We start from the raw sequence: 21881 nt of genomic DNA on the forward strand, positions 1-21881 counted from the left end.
TCTTTCTTTCTTTCTTTCTTTCTTTCTTTCTTTCTTTCTTTCTTTCTCTCTTTCTTTCTTTCTCTTTCTTTCTTTCTTCCTTTTTTTTTTTTAAGGCAATTGGGGTTAAGTGACTTCCTAGGGTCACATAGCTCGTGTGTGTCAAATGTTTGGTCTGAGGCCAGATCAGGTCCTCCTGACTTCAGGGCCTGTGCTCTTTCCACTGTGCCACCTAGCTACCCCAGATAGCATTTTTCATCAGGAGTCCTTTGGAACTGTGGTACATTACTGTGTCAAGCAGAGTTACTAAATCTTTCACAGTTGATTATCCTAACAATATTTCTGTTACTGTATAAAGTGTTTTCCTGGATGACTCACATCACTTTACATCAGTTTATAAAACTCTTCTCAGGCTTTTCTGAAACCATTCCTTCATTATTTTTTAAAGAACAATAGTATTCCATCACATCACATACCAGAACTTATTTGGCCATTCTCCAATTGATGGGTATCCCCTCAGTTTCCAATTCTTTGCCACCACAAAAAGAGCTACTATAAATATTTTTGTACACATAGATCCTTATTCTTTTTTCTTTTATCTCTTTGCAGTATTGCTGGGTCAAAAGGTGTGCACAGTTTAATAGCTTTTTGGGCATAGTTCCAACTTGCTTTCTGGAATGGTTGGAGTAGTTCACAGGCCCACCAACAGTGCGTTCTTATACCTATTTTTCTACATCCTCTCCAGCATTTGTAATTTTCATTTTTTGTCATATTATCCAATCTGATGAGAATGAGTTGGTACCTCAGAGTTGTCTTAATTTGCATTTCTCTATGAATGTTTTAGAACATTTTAAAAATATGACTTTTATTTCTTCCTCTGAAAACTGCCTGCACATATTCTTTGACCATTTATAAATTGGGGAATGACTCTTATTCTTATGTATTTGATTGAATATCCTTTATATTTGAGAAATGAAACCTTTATCAGAGAAATTTGTTGCAAAGATTTTCCTCCATTTCCTGCTTTTCTTCTAATTTTAGCCTCATTAGTTTTGTATGTGCAAAAACACCTTTTAATTTAATGTAATCAAAATTGTCCATTTTACCTATCTCTGGTTTAGTCATAAATTCTTTTCTTATTTATAGATCTTACAGGTAATTTTTTCAATTCCCTTTCTCCCCCCAAATTTACTTATGACTTCACTCTTTATGTCTAAATCATGTACCCATTTTGGGCTTATCATGGTATATGATATGAAATGATGGTCTATGCCAAGTTTCTACCAGACTACTTACCAGATTTCCAGGAGTTTTCCCCTCCAAAATAATGAATCCTTGCCCTAATAGTTGGGATCTTTGGATTAATCAAATACTAGGTTACTGTGCTCATTTGTTTTTGTATATTGTGTTCTTAAGCTGTTCCACTGATCAATCCTGCTATTTCTTATCCAGTACCAATTTTTTTTGATGATTACAGCTTTGTAGTATAGTTTGAGATGTGGTACTGCTAGGGCTCATGCCTTTGTAGTTTTTTTTAAAATTGATTCTCTTGATATTCTTAATCTTTTTGTTCCTCCTGATGAGTTTTGTTATTATTTTTGGAGCTCTATAAAATAATTCTTTGGTATTTTGATTGATATGGCACTGAACAAGTAAATTAAGGTAGTTTTTTTCATTTTTTAACATTAGCTCAGCCTAACCATGAGCGATTAATATGTCTCCAATTATTTAGACCAGTCTTTATTTGTGTGAAGAGTGTTTTGGAATTGTGTTCATAGACTTCTAATGTATGTCTTCGAAGGTAGACTCCCAAGTATTTTATATTGTTCATAGCTATTTTAAATGAAATTTCTCTTTCTATTTCTTTCTGGTGGGTTTTGTTGGCAATATATAGAAATGCTGATGATTTGTATGGGTTTATTTTATATCCTGCAACTTTGCTAATTTGTTAATTGTTTCAATCAGTTTTTTAGTTAATCTCTAGAGTTCTTTAAGTAAACCATTTTATCATTCGCAAAAAGTGACATTTTTGTTTCTTCTATGACTATGCTAATTCCTTCAAGATTATTTTTCTTGTCATTGCTATAACTTCTAATACAATATTAAATAACAATGGTGATAGTGGACATCCTCATTTTACCCCTGATCTTATTGGAAAATCTTTTAGTTTATCCCCATTATCAATCATATTTGCCCTCTGTTTTAGATAGAAACTACTTATCATTTTTTTTAAAGCTCTGTTTATTCTTATGCTTTCTAGTGTTTTTTTAAAACATGAATGTTTATTGTATCTTGTTAAAAACTTTCTCTGTATTTATTAAAATAATTATGTGATTTTTGTTGTTTTTATTATTGATATGGTCAATATGCTTATAGTTTTCCTAATATTGAACCAGTCTTGAATGCCTGGTAGAAATTAAGCCTAATCATAGTGTATGATCTTTGTGATATATTATTATAATCTCCTTGATAGTATTTTATTAAAATTTTTTGCAACAACATTCATTAGGAAAATTGATCTATAGTTTTCTTTCTCTGTTGTAGGTCTCTGGTTTAGGTATCAAAACCATATTTATATCATAAATTAATTTGGTAGTACACCTTCTTCACAAATGGGAAGTGTATTCCTCCTTGCCAAGAATGACTCCTCCCCTCATGTCCTTGACCCTGTTTCAATCTTCTTTGGGACCTAACAATATAGATAATTTATTCTCATTCTCTCTGTCTCTTTTTTTTTCTGTCTCTGTCTCTCTTCATCACTGCCTCTTTCCTCTTTTCTTTTCTTCTTCATCTGCACTCACTTCTTTGTCAATTTCATCCACTTCCACAAATGAAATGTCTGCATATGTATGAGTATATACATATATATACACACATGCATATATATAAACGTATGAAAATGTCTGTATAGCCAGGTACACACACATACATATATACATAACACATATATACATACACATAATATGTAATATCATAATGTAATGTATTATATTATATGTATAACATACTTGAGATTTATACTTCTCTGTTTCTATTGATGGCACCATAGACCTTTCCATTCCCTAATTCCTGCAACCTTGGAATATATGTTTTTTACTCTTTTGTTTCCCTTGCCTGATATTATATCAAATCAGTTACAAGGTCTAAAAATTCTGTTTTCATACTATCTCATCTCTCCTTTTCACTAATATTTCTGACATAGCATGGGTTAGTGAAAATTGGAGTCAGGAAAGTCAGGATTCAAATCCTGCCTCTGCCACTTACTAGCTATATGGTCCTTAGCAAGTAACAACTTAATTTCAGTTTCCTCTTTTGCAAAATGAAGACAGTTATAGCACCTATCTCACACTGTTGTTGTGAGGCTCAAATCAGATAGCATATGTAAAGCACTTAGCAAACCAGAAATCTTTCTGTAAATGCCAGCTCACATGCTATTGTTGCTTCAGGATATCATTTTCCCAATCTTGCAGTACCCTTCTAACTAGTCCCCTTATCTCCAGTCTCTCCTTTCTCTGATCCATCATCCCTATATTTGCCAAAACAGTCTTCCAAATGTACAGCCCTGATTAAGTGACTCCTTGCCTCAAAAACCTTCAGTGTTTTCTCTTTGGCAAGAGAATAAAATAGAAACTGTTCAGCCTTTTGCAATCTGTCTCCAACCTACCACTGCAGTCTTAGTTTGTTTTATTCTCCCACACATACTCTGCATTCTAGCCAAACAGGACTACTAAGTTGTTCCCTGATCTCATCCCATCCCCTCCTGCCTTCATGCGTTTGTAAAGGTCATTTCCCATGGCCAGAACTTTCTCCCAGCACATTTCTATCTGGGTAAAGCCTTCTCTTTCTTCAAGGCCTGTTTCAAGTGTCATTTCCACCATGAAGATTGAATGTTACACTTCTGGGATAGGTATTATTACTCTTTCCATTTTATAGAAAAGAAACTTAAACTCAGGATGCTATTTAATTCTTATTTTATAGATGTCAGTCAACAAACACTTATTAATTTTAATTAATATTTAATTAATTAAATTAATTAATTGATATTTAATCAGTGTTAATTTATTAACATTTATTAAGCCCTAACTATGTGACAGGCACCATCCTGTGTTGAAGATACATCCCACCTCTCCTAAAAAAGGGGTAACAATGTTTATGTGACTTGTCCAGGGTCATGTAGTTACTAAGGGTTATAAACAAGATTCAAGTCAAGTTCCTCCTAATTCCAAATCCAGCACTCTATCAAATATACCATGAACCCCTTTACAAATATGCTGATTCTCCCTTTTGGCATTTAGAATTTTCTGTCCCATATTATAGTTACTTTCATATTTATTTTATTTCTCCCATTTCACTAAAGACTCTTTTTAGGCATCCCAATGATTTCTTGAACATAGTGAAGATTTAATAAATATTTGTGGAATGGATAACTCCTTTGCTCACATGATATTGAATCTCAAACTAGAAGGAACCTCAGGGATTGTCTCATTTTATAGGCAAGGACAATGAAACCCAAAAAGGTTAAATAACCAAGGTCACCCAAGTAGCTGTTGGCAGAGTTAGGACATCAGATTCAAGTCCAATGATTCCAAATTCACTGCCCTTTCCACTACAGCATAATAACTCCCAATATGGCTGGTTAATCATAAAAATAAAAAAGATCATAAAATTATGGTTAATCATAAAAAATAAAAAAAAAAACACATCAGAAGGTTAGTATTTAAGGATGTTTGATTACACATAATACTGGGTTCCTCCTCTGTCCAAGATCCTCTCTGTAGCAGAAACCAGAAGGATAAGACAGGGGTTAATTCCTTTTTTATGACCAGGACAAGAACTTTGGCCTTTTCTCCTGTACCTTGTACAGAACCAAGAATACTATCAGCACACAATAAATAATAAATTACAGTCATTTAATTACAGCTTTTATGCATCCAGGTCATGTTTTCTTGACTCCATTTTTGTAGTACATTTTCTAGCACTTAAGAAGAAAATAGCCAGGAGAAGAGATAAGCAAAAGGCCAGGCAATGGTATCAAATTCCAGGTGAAGAAACTTCCATTGTGATGCCTAAGTCAGATTATAGCTGTGTCAGACAAGAAAAACAGAAATGAAACTGAGCCAGCCAAGTACTTCATGGCAAGGAATGAGAAGGAAACTCAACAGCATCCTGAGTCTACAGCATTACCTCATTGTCATTCACCAAAGAGCATTAGCTAACTGGTCTTGGCTGAGCTGGGAAGGCATTCTGAGCAACAATGATAGCGATGACCTAACAGATGGCATGTAGTCAAAGTCAGGAGTCAGATCCAACTTGGAGCTATGACAGATAGACAATCAGAGTGGCCTTTTCCATAGACTCAGTGCCTAGAGATGGTCAGGGGTGGTTGTTACTAATTTAAATGCTACTAAGTGATGTTAGTCATACTTATTGGATGAGTAGTGAAAAAGCCTTAAAATTAGACTCAGAGGACTTGAGTTCAACACCAGCTTAGTCCCTTACTAGCTAAATGACCATGGACAAATTACATTTCTTTGAGCCTCAGTTGCCTTATCTGTAAAAGAGAAAAAGAAAACTTGTACTACCTATTTCAGGTCAGGGACTGGTTTTAATCAACCAATCCATTGACAGGTGACAAGCATTTATTAATCTCGTATCACACTGTGTTAAACATTGAAAATACAAAGGAAAAAATGCATTTCTTGCCTTCAGGGAGCTCACATTCTAATGAGGGAAATAACATTGTTTCCATCTATGTATTCCTAGCAGCCACCCCATTGCTGGTACATATTAAGTAGGTATTTAATAAATGCTAGTTGAAATGAATTGTATAGTTCCAATGGAATAATGTATAAAAATTACTTTGTAATTGTAAAGAATTATGTTTTCAGCCAAACTGGCCTCCTTGCCACTCCTCATATAGGATATTTTATTTCTGTCTCTACGCCTTTGCCCAGTGTATGACCTGTGTCTGGAATGTACTATTCTCTTTATCTATGTCTCTTAAAATACTTACCGTCCTTCTAAAAGTTCATCTGAAGTTCTACCTCCTACATTAGGCCCTTCTGAAACATTTAGCTGCTAGTTCTTCTCCATTCCCCTGATAAATTATCTTGTATAAACAGCTTGAGGTCAAGGATCATTTCATTTTTGTCTTTAAATTCCTAATAATATGGCATATAGTGGGTCCTTAATAAATGTTTGTTGATTGAATGACCAATTGAATTGTTATAATTCTAGATAAGATATAGGAACCAAAGAATATAGTCTTGCACAGGCCCTACATTATTGGTATAATCCTAGCAGAGAGACACATGAAAACGAGGAAACATCAGGCACAATAACGTCTCTAATACTTTCTTTAGAGGCAAGGGAGTGACTTGACAGCAACAATGATGGGAGGAAAGGGAGAGTAGAAGAGTGGAAATGCTAGGTAAAAAGACTGGGAGTCTCAGCTTTTTTGTGGTAAGGGTGTACTTTGTGCCTCATCTCAAATTCTGAAAATGATTGGGGGTATATGGTGTGAATAGTAATCATCAGGGGAAATAGCCCAAGAGCTTGAGGAAAGAGAGTAAAACCAGAATCCATGGCCAAAAATCTTTACCAATATTTCAAATAGACCCAAGAGGGTGACATAGCTGATGTCACACACTTTACCCTTTGCCTCACTTTTAGAAATATGAAAGGTTGAGGAGAGAGAGGAAAAAGTAGGAGCATTGGCTACTGACCCAATAATCTATCACATTTTCAAAACTGATCTCAATCAATATAGGGCCCTCACCCTCCTTTCCCTACCCCATGCTCCTTAGACACATTCTGCTTTCATGATTTCACTTATTTAACTAGACTATAACTTGTGGTGTAATTTAGGATTGACTTTTTTTCGTCAATCTTTTAATTATCACTTACAGCTTTAAACATTTTGTATTTATAATTTAAAAAGGAGATTCCCGCATTACAAACTATTTGATACTTTCTTCTCTTCACGTGATGAGCTACAAAGAAGCAAGTGACCCTGAAACAGTCTAATGAGAGCTAAGGAAACCAGATCAGTACTTACATAGCCATATTCCAGGTCCCAGCACCAGCAGTAATTACAAAACCTGACAAAGCAGGCTCTTACAAAATCACCAATGAGAATTGTGACATAGGTTGTCAGGACATCAGACACAGTCAGTCGCACAAATTCCTGTTGAGAGATTATCAATCAATCAATAAACATTTAGTAAGTGCCTATACATCAGGCACTGTGCTAAGCAATTGGGATACAAAATGAGGCAAAAATAGTCCCTGCTTAAGAAGCTCATAATCTAATGGATTGTCAATAATGAATTATCAATATTAAAACTATTCTACTTTGTGATAGTGGATATTGGCAGGACTAGGAAATCCTAGGTTTGAATGTTGCCTCAATGGACAAAATAGAGACTTTTGAGTGTCTAAGACTGAATCCTGCCTCAGACACTGACCCTGGACAATTCACTCAACCATAGTTTCTTATCCGTAAAACAGGGACAATAAAAGCCCTTACTTTTCAGGGTTATTGTGAAGATAAAATGAGTTAACATATGAAAAGTGTTTTGCAAACCTAAAAGTGACTAAAAATATGAGCTATTATTATTAAATATCTGACAATGGTCAAGTCTTTTGAACTCCACAAATTTACAATAAATTATTAAATTTAAAAAATATTTTATATTTTTTGAATTATGCAAGTAAAAAAACCATTAAAGGGCTAAAGAAAGTAGATTTCCAGGTGGGTACCGAGTACATTTTTTTTTTAAAAGGAGGTGGTAGGTCAAATAAGTTTGGGAACCTCTGGTCTAACCTGCACTCTTTGTACTTTTATAGCAGACGTTCTTAACCTCTTCTTTGTGTCCTAGATCCCTCTTTGGCAGTCTGGTAAAGCCTATAGACCCTTTCTTATAACAATGGTCTTAAATGCATAACATAAAATACATAGGACTATGAAGGAATCCAGAAGTGAGTCAAAATAAGGATGCATTTAATTCCCAACCAAGTTCATGGATCCCCTAAAATCTACCCCCAGAAACCATGGAGTTCCATGGACCCCACAATAAGAACTCTTGTTTTAGAGGAAAGAAGAGCAGCTTGGCCAGCATAATTTTCTCAGACAGCTTGTCCATGGACCTTTAAGCACTCCATTCAGTGATTGTGGCTAGAAGATGCTATTTCCCCATCCCTGGTCACAGAGAAACAAATCACAATATGTGAAGATCCTCTCTTGCCTATCATTTTCATATGAGTAGAATATGACGACAATAAGTAATAGGGGCAATTTTGATCAATGCAACTACCAGTCAGTCAGTTAATAAGCATTTCATAAGTATTTGCCATGAGCCAGACATTGTACTCAGTTCTGGGGATTCAAAGAAAAGCAAATACATGGTCCCAGCCCTTAAGTAGCTCACATTCTAATGGAGGAGACAACGTACAAATAACTATGTGCATTTAAAGTATATACTGAGGATTAAAGGTAATTTGAGAAATGGGAGGAAAGTAGTCAAGGAAAGGCTGGAGCCAACTCAAACAGCTTGTTACAATCCATTATTAAATTTTCAATGTAAGCATTTCTACCTTAGAATTTGGCAAATGTTGTAAATTAAGGCTTGATTTATTGGAGTTGTTATGGTTTAGACTTAGAAAGAGATGGAGAAAATGTTAATAATGCAGATCATACTTAAAAGTATATCATGGGGGCAGCTAGATGCTGCAGTGGATAGAGCTCCAGCCTTGGAGGCAGGAGGACCTGAGTTCAAATTTGGCCTCAGACACTTGACACTTCCTAGCTATGTGACCCTGGGCAAGTCACTTAACCTTGATTGCCTCGCCAAAAAGAAAAAAAACTTAAAAATAAAAATAAATAAAAGTATGTCGTGCATACATGGTGGGGGGCAGTTGTTAAACATTTACTAGCATATCATTGGAGGAGGCTTCCCAAGAATGTGAAATTTGAGTTGAGTCTTGAAGGAAGCCAACAGAGAAGCAGAGGTGAAGAGGAAGAACAATGTAGGAATTGGGGACAGCCAGTGCAAAGGTATAGAGTTGGGGATGAGGCTATGTGACCTAGTGTCCTTGTCCATAATTTGTGTGAAACACCAAGTAGGCTAGTGTCCCTGAAATGCAGAATGCATGGAGGAAAGGAAAGTGTGAGGAGGCTGAAAAGGAAGGAAAAGCCTAGTTTGTGAAGGGATTGAAATGCGGAAGAGAAAATTTTATATTTGGTCCTAGAGAAGATAGAGGGCCACAAGTAGAAATCTTTTCCTGACACAAAAGATGAGCAATAAGTCAGAAGAAGTCACAGGGAAGTTTATCGAGGTGAGCAGTACTTGTTACTTTAGCTTCCAACGATGGCACGCCTTCTCTTCTCCCATCCAAGCCATTTCAGGGAGTCTGTCTGGCCTAGCCCAAAGTAAGGGTGCCCTAGCAAAGCATCTGAGCATCACAGATTTAGAGCTGAGAGGGACCTTGGAGGCCATCCTGTCTACCTCGCTTATCTTAAAGATTCTGCTCACCTCTTGTTGTTTGCCCTTTGTTCTCAAAGAGGATCATGATGTTAGAACAGTGATGTCATGATTGGCAAGTGAATTGAATTTAAGTGAGGAAGGGCTGTGTAAGGTCACCAGCCTCACTCTTTCCTTTGGAGCCATCTGGATCCAGTGGCAAGATATAGATCAAGATGACTGGAGATGACCCTGGATGCAGTAGGAGACCTGCTTTTCTCTACTCACAATTCAAATATCCTAGGGAAAACTGTTGTCCAACCCAATGTACCTTGCATTTAACTTTAATTAATTAATAAATTATTCATTATTCATTAAATTAATTAATAAATAATCCATAAATTTTCCATTGTTATTTTAATTAATTAATAATTAATATAGTATGTACATATGCATGTATGTATATATGTATTGTGTATATATAGGAGCATATATAAATGTGTGCATGTGTACATGCATATATATGTATAGACACATATATACACATATGCACACACATATATATAAAACATTTTCATGTTGTATTTATTTTTATATATATTTGTCTCTTCTATTAGAATATAATCTCCTTGAGAGGAGGAATTGCTTCATTCTTTGTATTTGTATCCCTAAGACCTAGCACAGTATGTGGTATGTAGTAGGTGCTGAATACATACTTGTTGACTGATTGACACCTAACATTGTAAGTAAGGTTTCCCTTAGAAAACTCACCAGAGGGAAAGAAAAGATCTTCCCTGATAACTCAATTCCAAGTAGGAGTGGACTTGACCAAAATTGCTCATCTCTTAGAGAGAGCAAATCGGGCCTTAGAGAGATCCAAGGAGAAGCAGAGGAACACATCAGGATGCCTGACAAGCTAGAAAAGCTCACATAAAATTCAGGGTCTTTGGAAAAAGTATACAACACTCTGCAAAATTTTTAGAGTTGAGCTTTTAATTTTTTGGCATGTTTATTTTTTAAATCTGTCTATATTCTATACTGTTTCTGTTAGTCTCCCCTTATAAACGAGGACCAAGCCATTAATGTCTCAAGTGCATACATATGGATATTGATCTTCCAAAGCTATGGCCTTGCTAACCCTACTATTTTTTATCTTTGTTATGTTTGCTTTGTTTTCATGCTTTCCACCTGTCTCATCAGAAATCCCATTCAGAACCCTACCACTCTCTCTCTCCTGTCTGCCTCATCCAGCCATCTCTCAAGTGCTAAATGCTTTTTCAGAGAGGAGGCAGGAGGACAGAAAGAAAACAAACTCTCCCAAATAAATTGATTATTAGAGAAAGAGATAGGAAGAGTGCACAAAAAATAGAGAGGAGGGAGGTGGGGTAGGAAAGAAGGAAAAGCAGGGAAAGAGAAAGAGAGAGAGGAAGAAAGGGAAAGAGGAAAGGAGAGAAAAAGAGGAGAATGAAACAGACAGAGAGAAAGAGACAGTGACAGAGAGAAGCAAAGAAATTCACTAAAAGCTTAAAAAAAAAACCAAAACAGATCAATACTTCATGACAGAACAAACTGCATAGTCCAGGGACTTCAGAAAGCAAGAGATTTAATCAATGAATTTCTACCTTTGCTCTGAGTCAATATGCTAGGAAAGTCACATAAGCTTCTCTATATTCAGAAACTGAAGGACATTGTTAGATTACATTGGCAATTATGTCCTATCAATCACCCCCAGATGTGGACAAGCTTGTTCTTTGCAGCCACGTGTAAGCTCCAAATCATTAGCTTTGTGGCAGACATTAGGCAAATGTCAATTTAAGATCTTTTATTAAGCACTTACTATGTGCCAGAAACTGTTCTAAGCCCTGGGGGATACAGAGAAAGGCAAAAAACATCCCTGGTCCTCGAGGTGCTTTCATTCCAATGGGGGAGACGATATGTAAACAAATAGGTAGATATTTTATAAAGATTATGTGTACATTGTTAGCTTCATACCAGACCACATGGTACTGTAAAAAGAAATCATTTTCAAATTCTGAGGTTGTCAAAGCTATATATTTATGTTGGTCATTATGACCCTGAATCCTTGGTTTATGGGATTGTGTTACAATACAACAAAGTAGTCGTGTGTTAGGCATGCACAGATTTTCTTTCAGAGTACCCTGAAACATGTCTGGTGGAGCCCTGGCTTTCTTTGAATATCTAAAAAAAACCCACAACTATTCAAGGATCGTAACAGTTCAGGTAATTTAGTCCCTCATTAGCATCTCTACTAGCTTGAGAATCCATAAAATGTTTTCCAAAGCCCTGCCAGTTGTTTCTTCTTTTCTTTGTTAAGGCATCATAGAAATGGACATTGACCTTGCCTATAAATATCTATCATACCTAAAAATGTGGTAAATATTGGAGCCATAAACGGGAATTTTTAAGGCCAGGGAAAAATGAATTTAGCAGGGAGGTAAAGAGGGAAAAGGTATTGTACAGAGGACAATCTGCCCTGGGTGCAATTGCATTGGAAGAAAGGATCGGGGCAGTTAGGTGGCACAGTGGATAGAGCACTGGCCCTGAAGTCAGGAGAACCTGCATTCAAATCCGGCCTCAGACCAAACACTTGACACTTACTAGCTGTGTGACCCTGGGCAAGTCACTTGACCCAATTGCCTAAAAAACAAAACAAAACAAAACAAACAAACAAAAAAAAAAAACCAAAGAAAGGATCACCCATCCCCAGCATGGGATGAATAGTCTGAGCTTCAATGGTATCAATGGTACTTGACCTTCCAACCCTTGGAAGGTGAGGAAAAGAGGAAGTATTAGAAAAGTAAGCCCAAAAAGAAAAGTACCACAGTAACAGACCCCTGAAGCTAAGAAAAGGAAAAGGGGCTCTCATGCCCCAAAAGAACAACAATCCATCAGAGGACTTTATTCTTGCTAGATGTTGGCACCCTAGAGCAAAGCCCTGGTCACCCAACTATCTTACAGTACTGATCATATTTGGACCTATCTGCTGATTGAAAGGAAGAATATCTGTGAAGTGGAATGAATTGATAAACGTAATAGATTTGGACTTAGTGTTAACCACATATTTCCAATGCAATGTAGAAATCTTCATAGCATGATTGCTGCAAATTTGCTAAAGCAAATATTGAGAATTTAGCCTTACCTTATTTTGCCTAAACTCTGAACCATCACATCTGGCCATCACCTGACCAGCCTCATGACACACTGCTTTCCAATTCTAGTTCTAACAATAGTGATTAAATTAGCACTAATTATTAGCACTAATATTTCTGTAAAGGACTTGTTAATCAATTTCCTTCCAGGGGTGTGCTGGAGCCAGCTCTCCTGAAAGAACTGAGCATTAGAACTGGGCAGCTAGGTGGCACAGCAGATAGAGCACTGAGCTGGTAATCAGGAAGATTCATCTACATGAGTTCAAATCTGACCTCAGGCACTTACTAACTGTGTCACCCTGGGCAAATCACCTAAACCTGTTTGCCTCAGTTTCCTCATCTGTAAAATGAGAAGGAGATGGCAAACCACTCCCACTATCTTTGCCAAGAAAACCCCAAATGGGGTCATGAAGAAATGGACATGACTGAAATAATTCAACAAAAAACAGCAAATATCTGATAAATAACTGTTATGATGAAATTGAAATATTCCCAAAGTTGTAAGGTTTTATAAAAATATTCATGGAGTAGATAAATTTATAAAATTTAATAGCCTTATGACACTAATAATGTTGCGTGCCAAATAAAATATTTCCTTTATAAAATTAATCTCTTTATTTCTTCTGTGCTTATGCATGGTAAACTCTAGAAAATCCCAAATGGAGTCATGCAGAGTCGGACACAATTGAAACAACTGAATAGCAACAATTTCTTAGAACTATGACCATAATTGGTTTGGGGTATGGTGTAAGTGTCAAAGAAATGTTTCCTGACAATGCCTTTAGCCATCTTTCCTTCTTATTCCAATAGACTACCATTCAAGATTAGGATTCTATAAACTTTGTCAAAGATGGCTCATGGGCTCTAAGAGTATCCTTAAGATGTCAAGAGAAATCAAGGAAAGTCCCAGCAGGACACTGAGTGGGGTAAACTTATGGGAAGACATGGACGAGAGTATTGCTCAGTGAACAGATAAGATGAGTTTGCAATAGATATCTTCGTTGAGATAACAAATCTGTTTATCTGGGTCCTGAGGCAACCCAGTTCCATTCATTTCATTACCTGTCCTACCATTGTCTCCCAGCAGGGCCCCCTGGGTACATCAGCAGGTTCCACAAAGTAAGGAGGACCAGTGCTATTTTCACTCTGAGATGAATTGAAGGCTTTGATCATGTTCGCTTCCCATATGGTGATGTTTGCCATGACTAACTTCTCTTCTTCCAGCTAGAAAAGCAAACACAAAGAAACCAACCAACCAATTCATCAATCAATAAACATTTATTAAGCACCTACTCTGTTCCCAGTACTCTGCTACATACCAGAAATACGAAAAAAGGAGAAAAACAGCCCTTGCCATCATAGAGCTTACAATCTAATGTGAGAGAAAACAAACAAATATACACAAAACTAGCTATATAAAGGATAAATAGGAAATAATTAACAAAAGGAAAGACTGACACAGTTGTCAAAGGCATCCCTGGCAGTCCTACAATTGGAAATCATGTGCTGACCAATAACCCAAAAGCACTACTTACCTTGTTATTGATCTCATCCAACAAGGCAAGAATAAATACATACAAGTTGCCCAGAAGAAGAGCAAAGATGCGACCCAGCAGCCATTTCAGAGCTATAAGGGGATGATAGTTTTCCAGCTCAGCAAATAAGTCAAATAAGGTTGGACAGAACATCCCCAAGAGAGACATGATCATGTTCATCTGTAAAAAGAATTAAATAAATAAATGAAACTGGGAAGAATCTAGTTGAGAGATTTTAAGGTTTTCCCATTTCCTAAGATACTTCATTGGTAACTTTTCTTCAGTTCTTGTAAGGTAAGAGAATGATTTTGGACCATTATGACCTCAGTCTTTTTCCAAATAAATGAATGAAAAGCAAGTATTAAGTGATTACCATATGCCAGGCATTATGCTAAGCATAGGTGCTTAATAAATATTTATCTTCTAACTGATTAGAGATACAAATACTACACAAGTAAGATGGTCTCTGCATTCAGGGAGTTTCCCTTCCCCTTTGGGAATTGTTGGCTGTGAACAGTGTTTTGGTTAGAGGGGTGGTGATTGGAGTCATAGGCAGGAATGTGTTGGTAAATATTTAACAACCAACTCTTGAAGTAAAAAATGTATGGATGTGTTTTAAAGTTTAATTTGCATTATTAATATTTTCTCCATCACTTTCTTAAAATAATCAACAAAAGAAATCAAAGTCTGATACATAGTGTTTGCCAATTCCTCAGGTATAAGACTTTCAGGAAAGCTGGCTTCAGCTCACCCCTGGAAGGAAATTGATTAACAAGTCCTTTACAGAAATGTTGGTTCTGATTTAATCACTGTTGTGGGAACTAGAATTGGAAAACAGCACATTATGAGGCTGGCCAGGTAATAACATGGTGGTTTTGAGTTTGGGCAAAATAAAGTAAGGCTAAACTCTCAATAAGCTTTCTGCTGTGTGTGTGTGTGTGTGTGTGTGTGTGTGTGTGTGTTGTGTTGTTTTTTTAAAGCACAGTAGAACATTTTTTAATGGTATTAGACAATGGCTAATCAATTTTCTGGGTTTTCCCTATGCTATGTTCATATGGAACATGACTTTACTTGTAACAGAACCAACATATGGTAGGAATGACTTGCTTTGATGCAGTTTTTTTTAATGGAACTTGATTAATAAATCCATTTTGTCTGGGAGCAAGTAAGATCTAGAAGAGTAGGTGTATTGTTGTACATTCTAGTTTAGCCCTGAATAGATTTTTTTATTTGCAAAAGTATGGTTTATTTTTTTTTCCTTTTAGGGTATTTTCACCAGCCTTCCCCCACACTTTCTACAATTTGATTATCAATTTTGCTAGCATAGAGTGGAGTATCATAGAATTAATGATAGATATTATCCAGTTCAACCTTCTCATTTTTTTTTTTTGTGAAGTAATTGGGGTTAAGTGACTTGCCCAGTCACACAACTAGTGAGTGTGTCTAAGGTCAGATTTGAATTTAGGTCCTCCTGATTTCAGAGCCGATGCTCTATCCATTAGGCCATCTAGTTGCCCCTCAACCTTCTCATCTTTTAATGCAATTCAATAGTTCACCCAGCCAGGAGTAACAGAATACAAGGAATCTCAGGAAATAATAGATAATGTACAAATTTAAAATCTCTGAACCTCTAATCTTACTTCCAATTAGCCCCAAATCTCTCCCACTCAATTTCTTCAGGCTACCTTGTCACCACTTTACGGAAGCTTTCAATCACTCAATCAGTATTTGATGAGTACTTACTGGGTATTAGGTACTATGGAAAATAAAATAGTAGTAGTAGCAGTAGTGGTAGTAGTAGTAGCAGTAGCAGCAGCAGCAGCAACAGTAGTAGTAGCAACAGCAGCAGGAGGAGGAAGAGTAGTAGTAGTGGTAGTAGTAATGGTAGTAGTGGTAGTAATGGTGGTGGTGGTGGTGGTGGCATAGTAGCAGTAGTACTAGTAATATGAAGTAGAAGGTATTGTGTGGTACTTTAATAGCATTTGCATGGCTCATTAGGGCTTGCAAAGCATTTTACATAAATAGAAAATAACTGTAAAATTAATATGGGAGTCACATAAGCTACAAGATGGAGAACTAGACATTTTCTTTGATCCCCATAATCTCTCAGACCTCTTCAAAACAGAAATTATACACCAAAGATAAAGTAACTTCAGTTGTCTCCAAAGTCTAAGACAAACAAAATCCAAAAGTTAAAAAAATCCATGAACTGACCCTTAGCTCACTGAATATGTAGAGTCTTTTTTCTTCTGTACAATGTCAGAACTGTTTGAGACTGGCGTATTAAACAAAGCTTAGAGCTGTTTGATTATCAATAGACTCAGTCATATCTTTATTTTTAATGAAGGTAGGTAAAAGTACCAAAGTAAAGGCAAAATTAACTGGGAGTCAGAAGGTGCAGATTTCAGACCTGGCTTAGTAAATAATTAGCTGTATGACTTTGGGCAAGACTCTCTTGGCCTCAGTTTCCTCATTTGTAAAATGAGGGGTTTAAATAAGATGATCCTTAAGGTCCTTTCTAGCTTTGAAATTTTGATTCTAATTCTTGCCAGTTTTAGCATTCATTTTTTCACCCAAGGAAATTTATTAAGCACTTGCTACACACAAGACAATGAACACAAGGCAATGAAGGCTACTGAGTTAACAGACACCAAAAAAGAAGAAAGAAAGAAAAAAGTAGGAACAGATCTTCCCTCGTGGATCTTTCATTCTCCTGGGAATTATAATACATGGAAAAGTACATTTTAAATATATACAAAGTAAATGCTATGTAATATTAGAAATGGTGAGGGAGGGGGAGTACTAGTAATTGGAAGGACAGGAAAGGCTTTCTGTTGGAAGTCATCCCTGAGCTGCAGCTTCAAGAGGCAAAGATGAAGAGGGAGAAGAGCATTCTAGGAACTTGAAACAGTCTCTGCAAATGTGCAGAGAGAGGTAAGAGATGGAATGTCATGTACATGGAACAGCAAATAGGCCAGTTTGATTGTAAAACAAATTAGGTGAAGGAGAATAATGTGAACTAAGTCCAGAAAGGTGGTTTGCTGCTAGATTAGAAAAAGCTCAATGTGAGATAGAGGAGTTGGTACTTTATTTAGAGGAAATAGGGAACTACTGCAATTTCACAAAAGTGAGATGATCAGATATATACCTGAGGGAAAATAAATGAGTTGGTGATGTGAAAGATTGGAGGGGCAAGAGACTGGAAGCAAGGAGACTGAGTATGAGTCCATTGCAATAGTCTAGAACAGAGGTGATAAGGAGGGTCTAAACCAGGGTCATAGCCCTGTGAATGGAGATAAAGGGATGAACATGAGAAATATCATAGAAGTAGATTTGGCAAGATTAAATAACATGGACATAAATAACTGATTAAATAACATGGAGGAGGAGGAGAGTTATGATGATTCTAAGGATCACAGAATCATAGAGTTGATTGGTGATGAAAGAATGGTGATGTCCTTAACAGAAATGGAGAAGTTGGGAGGAGGAGTAGATTTAATAGGGAACAATAGTGAGTTAGATTTGGGATATGTTGAATTTGAGGTATATTTGGGATATGCATGTGCAGGTCTACATAGGCAGTAGATGTGTTACTAGAGCTCAGGAGAGACACCCGTTGTTATTGTTACTGTTTAGTCATTTCGGTTATGTCCCGCTCTTCATGACCCCTCCCCCCCAATTTGGGGTTTTCTTGGCAAAGATGCTAGAGTGGTTTGCCATTTCCTTCTCTAGATCATTTTATAGATGAGGAAACTAAGGCAAACAGGGTTAAATGACTTGCCCGGTTTCACATACCTACTAAGTGTCTAAGGCTGGATTTGAGTTCAGGTCTTCTTGATTTATGACCCAGTGCTCTATCCACTGCACCACCTAGCTGCCCTCCAGGAGAGACATAAGGACTAGTTATGTAGATTTGGGAGTCACATGATGAGATATGATCATTTAGCCCATAGCAGCTGATGAGATTACAGAGAGAATATGAAACCTACAAATGGTCAAAAGAATTCTTGGCTATTGCTGATTCTTAGAGCCATTCAATTATCTCCATTCTTCCTATATGCTGCTATTCACTCTAACCCTTCAGAGGGCTTTGGATATATTTATGAAATAGTGATGGGAATGGAAGTAGAAAGTCAGAACAGTGATCAGGGAAGTAATGTGCCAACTTCATTTACAAATCTCTTGGCACTACCAAAGAAAGAGGTATCCCTCCTTAGGATGATGGCAAGGAATGAGAGATGAAGCAGGTGAGAAAGGAAAATGAAATTTTTTTTCTGAGGCCCAGAATTTAATATTCTCAGCTTTAGAGTAAAATGACTCTATATAAACTATAAATTAACTTGTTTACAATACTGTTTGGGTTTGAATGAGTCATTATTCAGCAACCAAGAAACTCACATTGATGAGGCCCAAGGCCTGTGAGGTCCCTTCAACCTTTAAAATCCTAAAAATCTTTTATTTATAGCTTTAGCTTCTTGTTCTGCCATCTTCCCACCCCACCCCCACATTGTCCCTTCCACTCACCCTCATATTATTTTCACTATCTGAACTCAGTCCCTGATCTGGGTACAAGTCCCAGGTCTTCAACTAACAGATTTTGCGACCTTGGATAAATCTCCTTGAGTTTTACTTTCCTCATTTGTGAAATAAGGGGGCTGTCCTAGAAAAACTCTACAATCCTTTCCAGTTCCAGATTCCCATGATTATGTCAAAGCCAAAGATAAATGAGACCTCAGAGGTGAAATAGTCAAACTCTCTCCTTTTAGAGTGGAGAAAACCTTGGCCCAGAAAGGTTAAGTGATTTACTCAAGATTGATTAATTAGTAAACATTCGGGGCAAGATCTGAACACCTGTCCTCTTGATATAGAAGACATAGGAATAGGAATAGAACTGAATGGAAAACTCAGAAAACAAAGTCAAATGAATGGAGGGGAGAAAAGAAAAAAGTCAAGGCATATCCCACAACCCACAAAGTAGTAGATGGCAAATTCCAAACACATAGGAAACATGCAGGGACGAACTTCATTTTTTTCCCACCACCCAAGGGTGTCTGGGTCTTGCTGCGCAAATTCCTGGGATCGCTTCACAGCCCAAAAAATGAGATATCCACTTGCACCAAGTGTGAGGAAACAGAAGAAGTTAGCAAGAAACCTCAGGAATCGGATCAAGTGGACGTTTTCTTCCCTTTGGGCTGCAAATTCTTCATCAATAGCTTCCTATAGAGAGGAGAAAAAGAAAGAAATAACAACTACTTAAAGGATCATGACTTCAGATGAACTTTATGGGAACTGAAAGTTGAAAAACCAAAGTTTTATTAGCCCCTGGGATCAATTCTACATGATAGATGAGATGTATTTGGGAAGAGATGATCTGCTTCCTGGAAACCTTTGTTATAGGGCAGGCCTGTACAACCTGTGGCCCATGGCCATGCCAAAGAATTTCAGGCAACCCGTGAAAAATGTAGAGGATGTTTTCCTCTACATTTTTTCACTGGCCACCCGAAATCCTTTGGTGTGCTGTAAGCGGTCCGAGGGCTGCAGGTCATGCAGACCTGTCATGAGGGTAGTAGTATTTGTAGTGTTTAAGATATTTTACAATAATATTTTGGGGAATGGTCTGTATTTTGAATAAATGTTTTTCAAATATAAAGAACAAGGCCTCAACAAAGAAAGATGACAAGGCCTAGCCCCTTTCCCCTTTGTAGAGCATGGGTATGGAACGTTGCTTAGAAGGTCAAATTTTATTAAATATCAAAATACAAATCCTGACAACTGAGAAATTAATAAAATTCAAAGCAAGAATGACAATTTTTCTATGTATTAAAAAGTTTTAATTATTTTTTCTCCTCATTTACTTGTTTGTTCATTTATTTACTTTAATTCTTTGTTGTAACAGATGGCTCTTTGACAGAAGGAAGAAAGGGATATAGGGAAAAATCTAGGCTAGGCAATGTAAAAACAAAAAATATCAACAAAAATATGCTTTAAAATGGAAAAAACCCTTTCTTGCAATAACTCACATCATAATAGCTCACCTGGGTATTTTTTTTTATTGTTTGCAAAGTGCTTTCCTCATAATAGCCCCATGGAGCAGATAGTACAAATGGGATGGTGGTTGGGGGAAAAGGGGAAGGGTAGAATCTGGACCTATGATTGCTTTGGGATAGGGAACTCCCATAGAGGAAATTTTCTCTACCATTGCAGACCTGCAACTGTCTTGTCTCTGTTGTGTGTCTAGTGTCACATGTTCATTATGCTTCAGAGGTAGGATTTGAACCCAAGTCTTCCTGACTCAGAGGCTGATATCCAATGTTCTACTACCTCTGACTGAGGAAGAAACATCCTCAGAAAAGTTAGTGGCTTGCCCAAGGTCCCAGAACTTATAAGTGGTAGAATTGGGCCTAATTCCAAGTCTACTGCTCTTTTCCACAACAGTGGCCTTTGTTCTAGTGTTAAAATTGTGAATGACAAATCTCTCATTTCCTGTCAATGTTATTATTGTGAAAACTGAGGAAGCAGGACAATGCTATGACATTAATGTTGGGAAATGTCATCAGATTTTCTCTAACCACAGCAGGAGTTGTCCCTAGATTCTGGTAGGCAGATACGATGAGTCAACCTTTCCTTTCTTCCTGGGATATTTTGCTAGACCACAGGAGGGGACTTGGGTTAGTGAGATTTTGCTCCCAGAAATTCAGTAGAAAAATCCCTTTACCTTAAAGTTCATTATGATGGAGTTAAATTTGTTGTCTGCTGTTTCAGGGTTACCAATCAGGAAGTCCCAGCTTGTGAACATTTTCCAGCTGAAATTGAAAGTGTTGTCATCCCCACCTCCATCCTCACCAAGGTTCTTTGCCATCCTGTCAAGACAAAAAAGCAAATCCAGAATTGGGGCCTCAAAGGGGAAGATGAAGAGGTACTATTATGGCAAAAGTGTAGATGACAAATTCAAGGGAAGAAAAAACGAAAGGAAAATGTGGGAAGGAAAAGAAACATTTTTTCCCCCAAAAGATTTTCTGGTCCTGGCTTTTTTCCATTTCTTTTTCCCAGGGCCTTCACATTTCTATGGATGCCAAACATGAGGATTTTTTGAGCAAACTAAGGTATATAAAATACTTTTATTTTTCTAAACTAACATGAAAGGAAAATTTTAAAGGCCTGTGCTTTGGTTTTTCTCAATTATCCTCTGGCATAGTGGATTATTTATTATTGTTTGTCCTCCATTCTCTAAGAGGACCAATGACTTCATGAGGTTGATGTCTTGACTTGTGAGTAAATTGTATTTAAGTGAGGCTGAGCTGTACAAAGTCATCAGTCTCACTCTCTCCTCCAGAGTCATCAGAGTCCAGTGGCAAGACATCAATCAAGACTATTGGCGATGGCTCCAGTGGATAGGGAACCCACCTTGGAAGTCAGGAAGATCTGGGTTCCAGTGTTGCCTTTGACAGATGCAGGCTGTCAGTTAATCAGTAAACTTTTATTAAGCTCCTAGTATGTGGCAGGCACTGGGCTAAGCTTGAGGGATACAAAGAAAGACAAAAAACAGTCCCTGTTCTAAAGGAACTCATAGTTTAGTGGGGGAGACAACATTAAAACAACTATATAAAACAAGATATATGCAAAATAAATTAGAGATGGCCAACTGAAGTAAGGCTCTACCATCAAGGGATTTGGGAAGCCTTCTTATATACTGGCTGGAACTTGAAAGAAGCTAGGGAAACCAGTAGGTGAAAGAT

The 21881-nt window shown here is 37.1% G+C and overlaps 1 protein-coding gene across 1 annotated transcript in view; it reads right to left on the reverse strand.

Annotated features, from left to right (window-relative positions):
* The window catches only part of TMC1 (transmembrane channel like 1), a 125696-nt gene that overhangs the window by 27355 nt on the left and 76460 nt on the right, over nucleotides 1-21881 (reverse strand). Inside the window, exons 10-14 of the mRNA XM_027839375.1 lie at nucleotides 20861-21005; nucleotides 19168-19362; nucleotides 14146-14325; nucleotides 13673-13834; nucleotides 7037-7165 (exon numbers count right to left, since the gene is read on the reverse strand). Of these exons, the coding sequence (XP_027695176.1) occupies nucleotides 7037-7165; nucleotides 13673-13834; nucleotides 14146-14325; nucleotides 19168-19362; nucleotides 20861-21005 (811 nt within the window). The remainder of the gene's footprint in view (nucleotides 1-7036; nucleotides 7166-13672; nucleotides 13835-14145; nucleotides 14326-19167; nucleotides 19363-20860; nucleotides 21006-21881) is intronic.

This window comes from Vombatus ursinus, unplaced genomic scaffold, assembly GCF_900497805.2.
Source record: "Vombatus ursinus unplaced genomic scaffold, bare-nosed wombat genome assembly UNPS02014832.1, whole genome shotgun sequence".
In the NCBI taxonomy this organism is placed as follows: Eukaryota; Metazoa; Chordata; class Mammalia; order Diprotodontia; family Vombatidae; genus Vombatus; species Vombatus ursinus.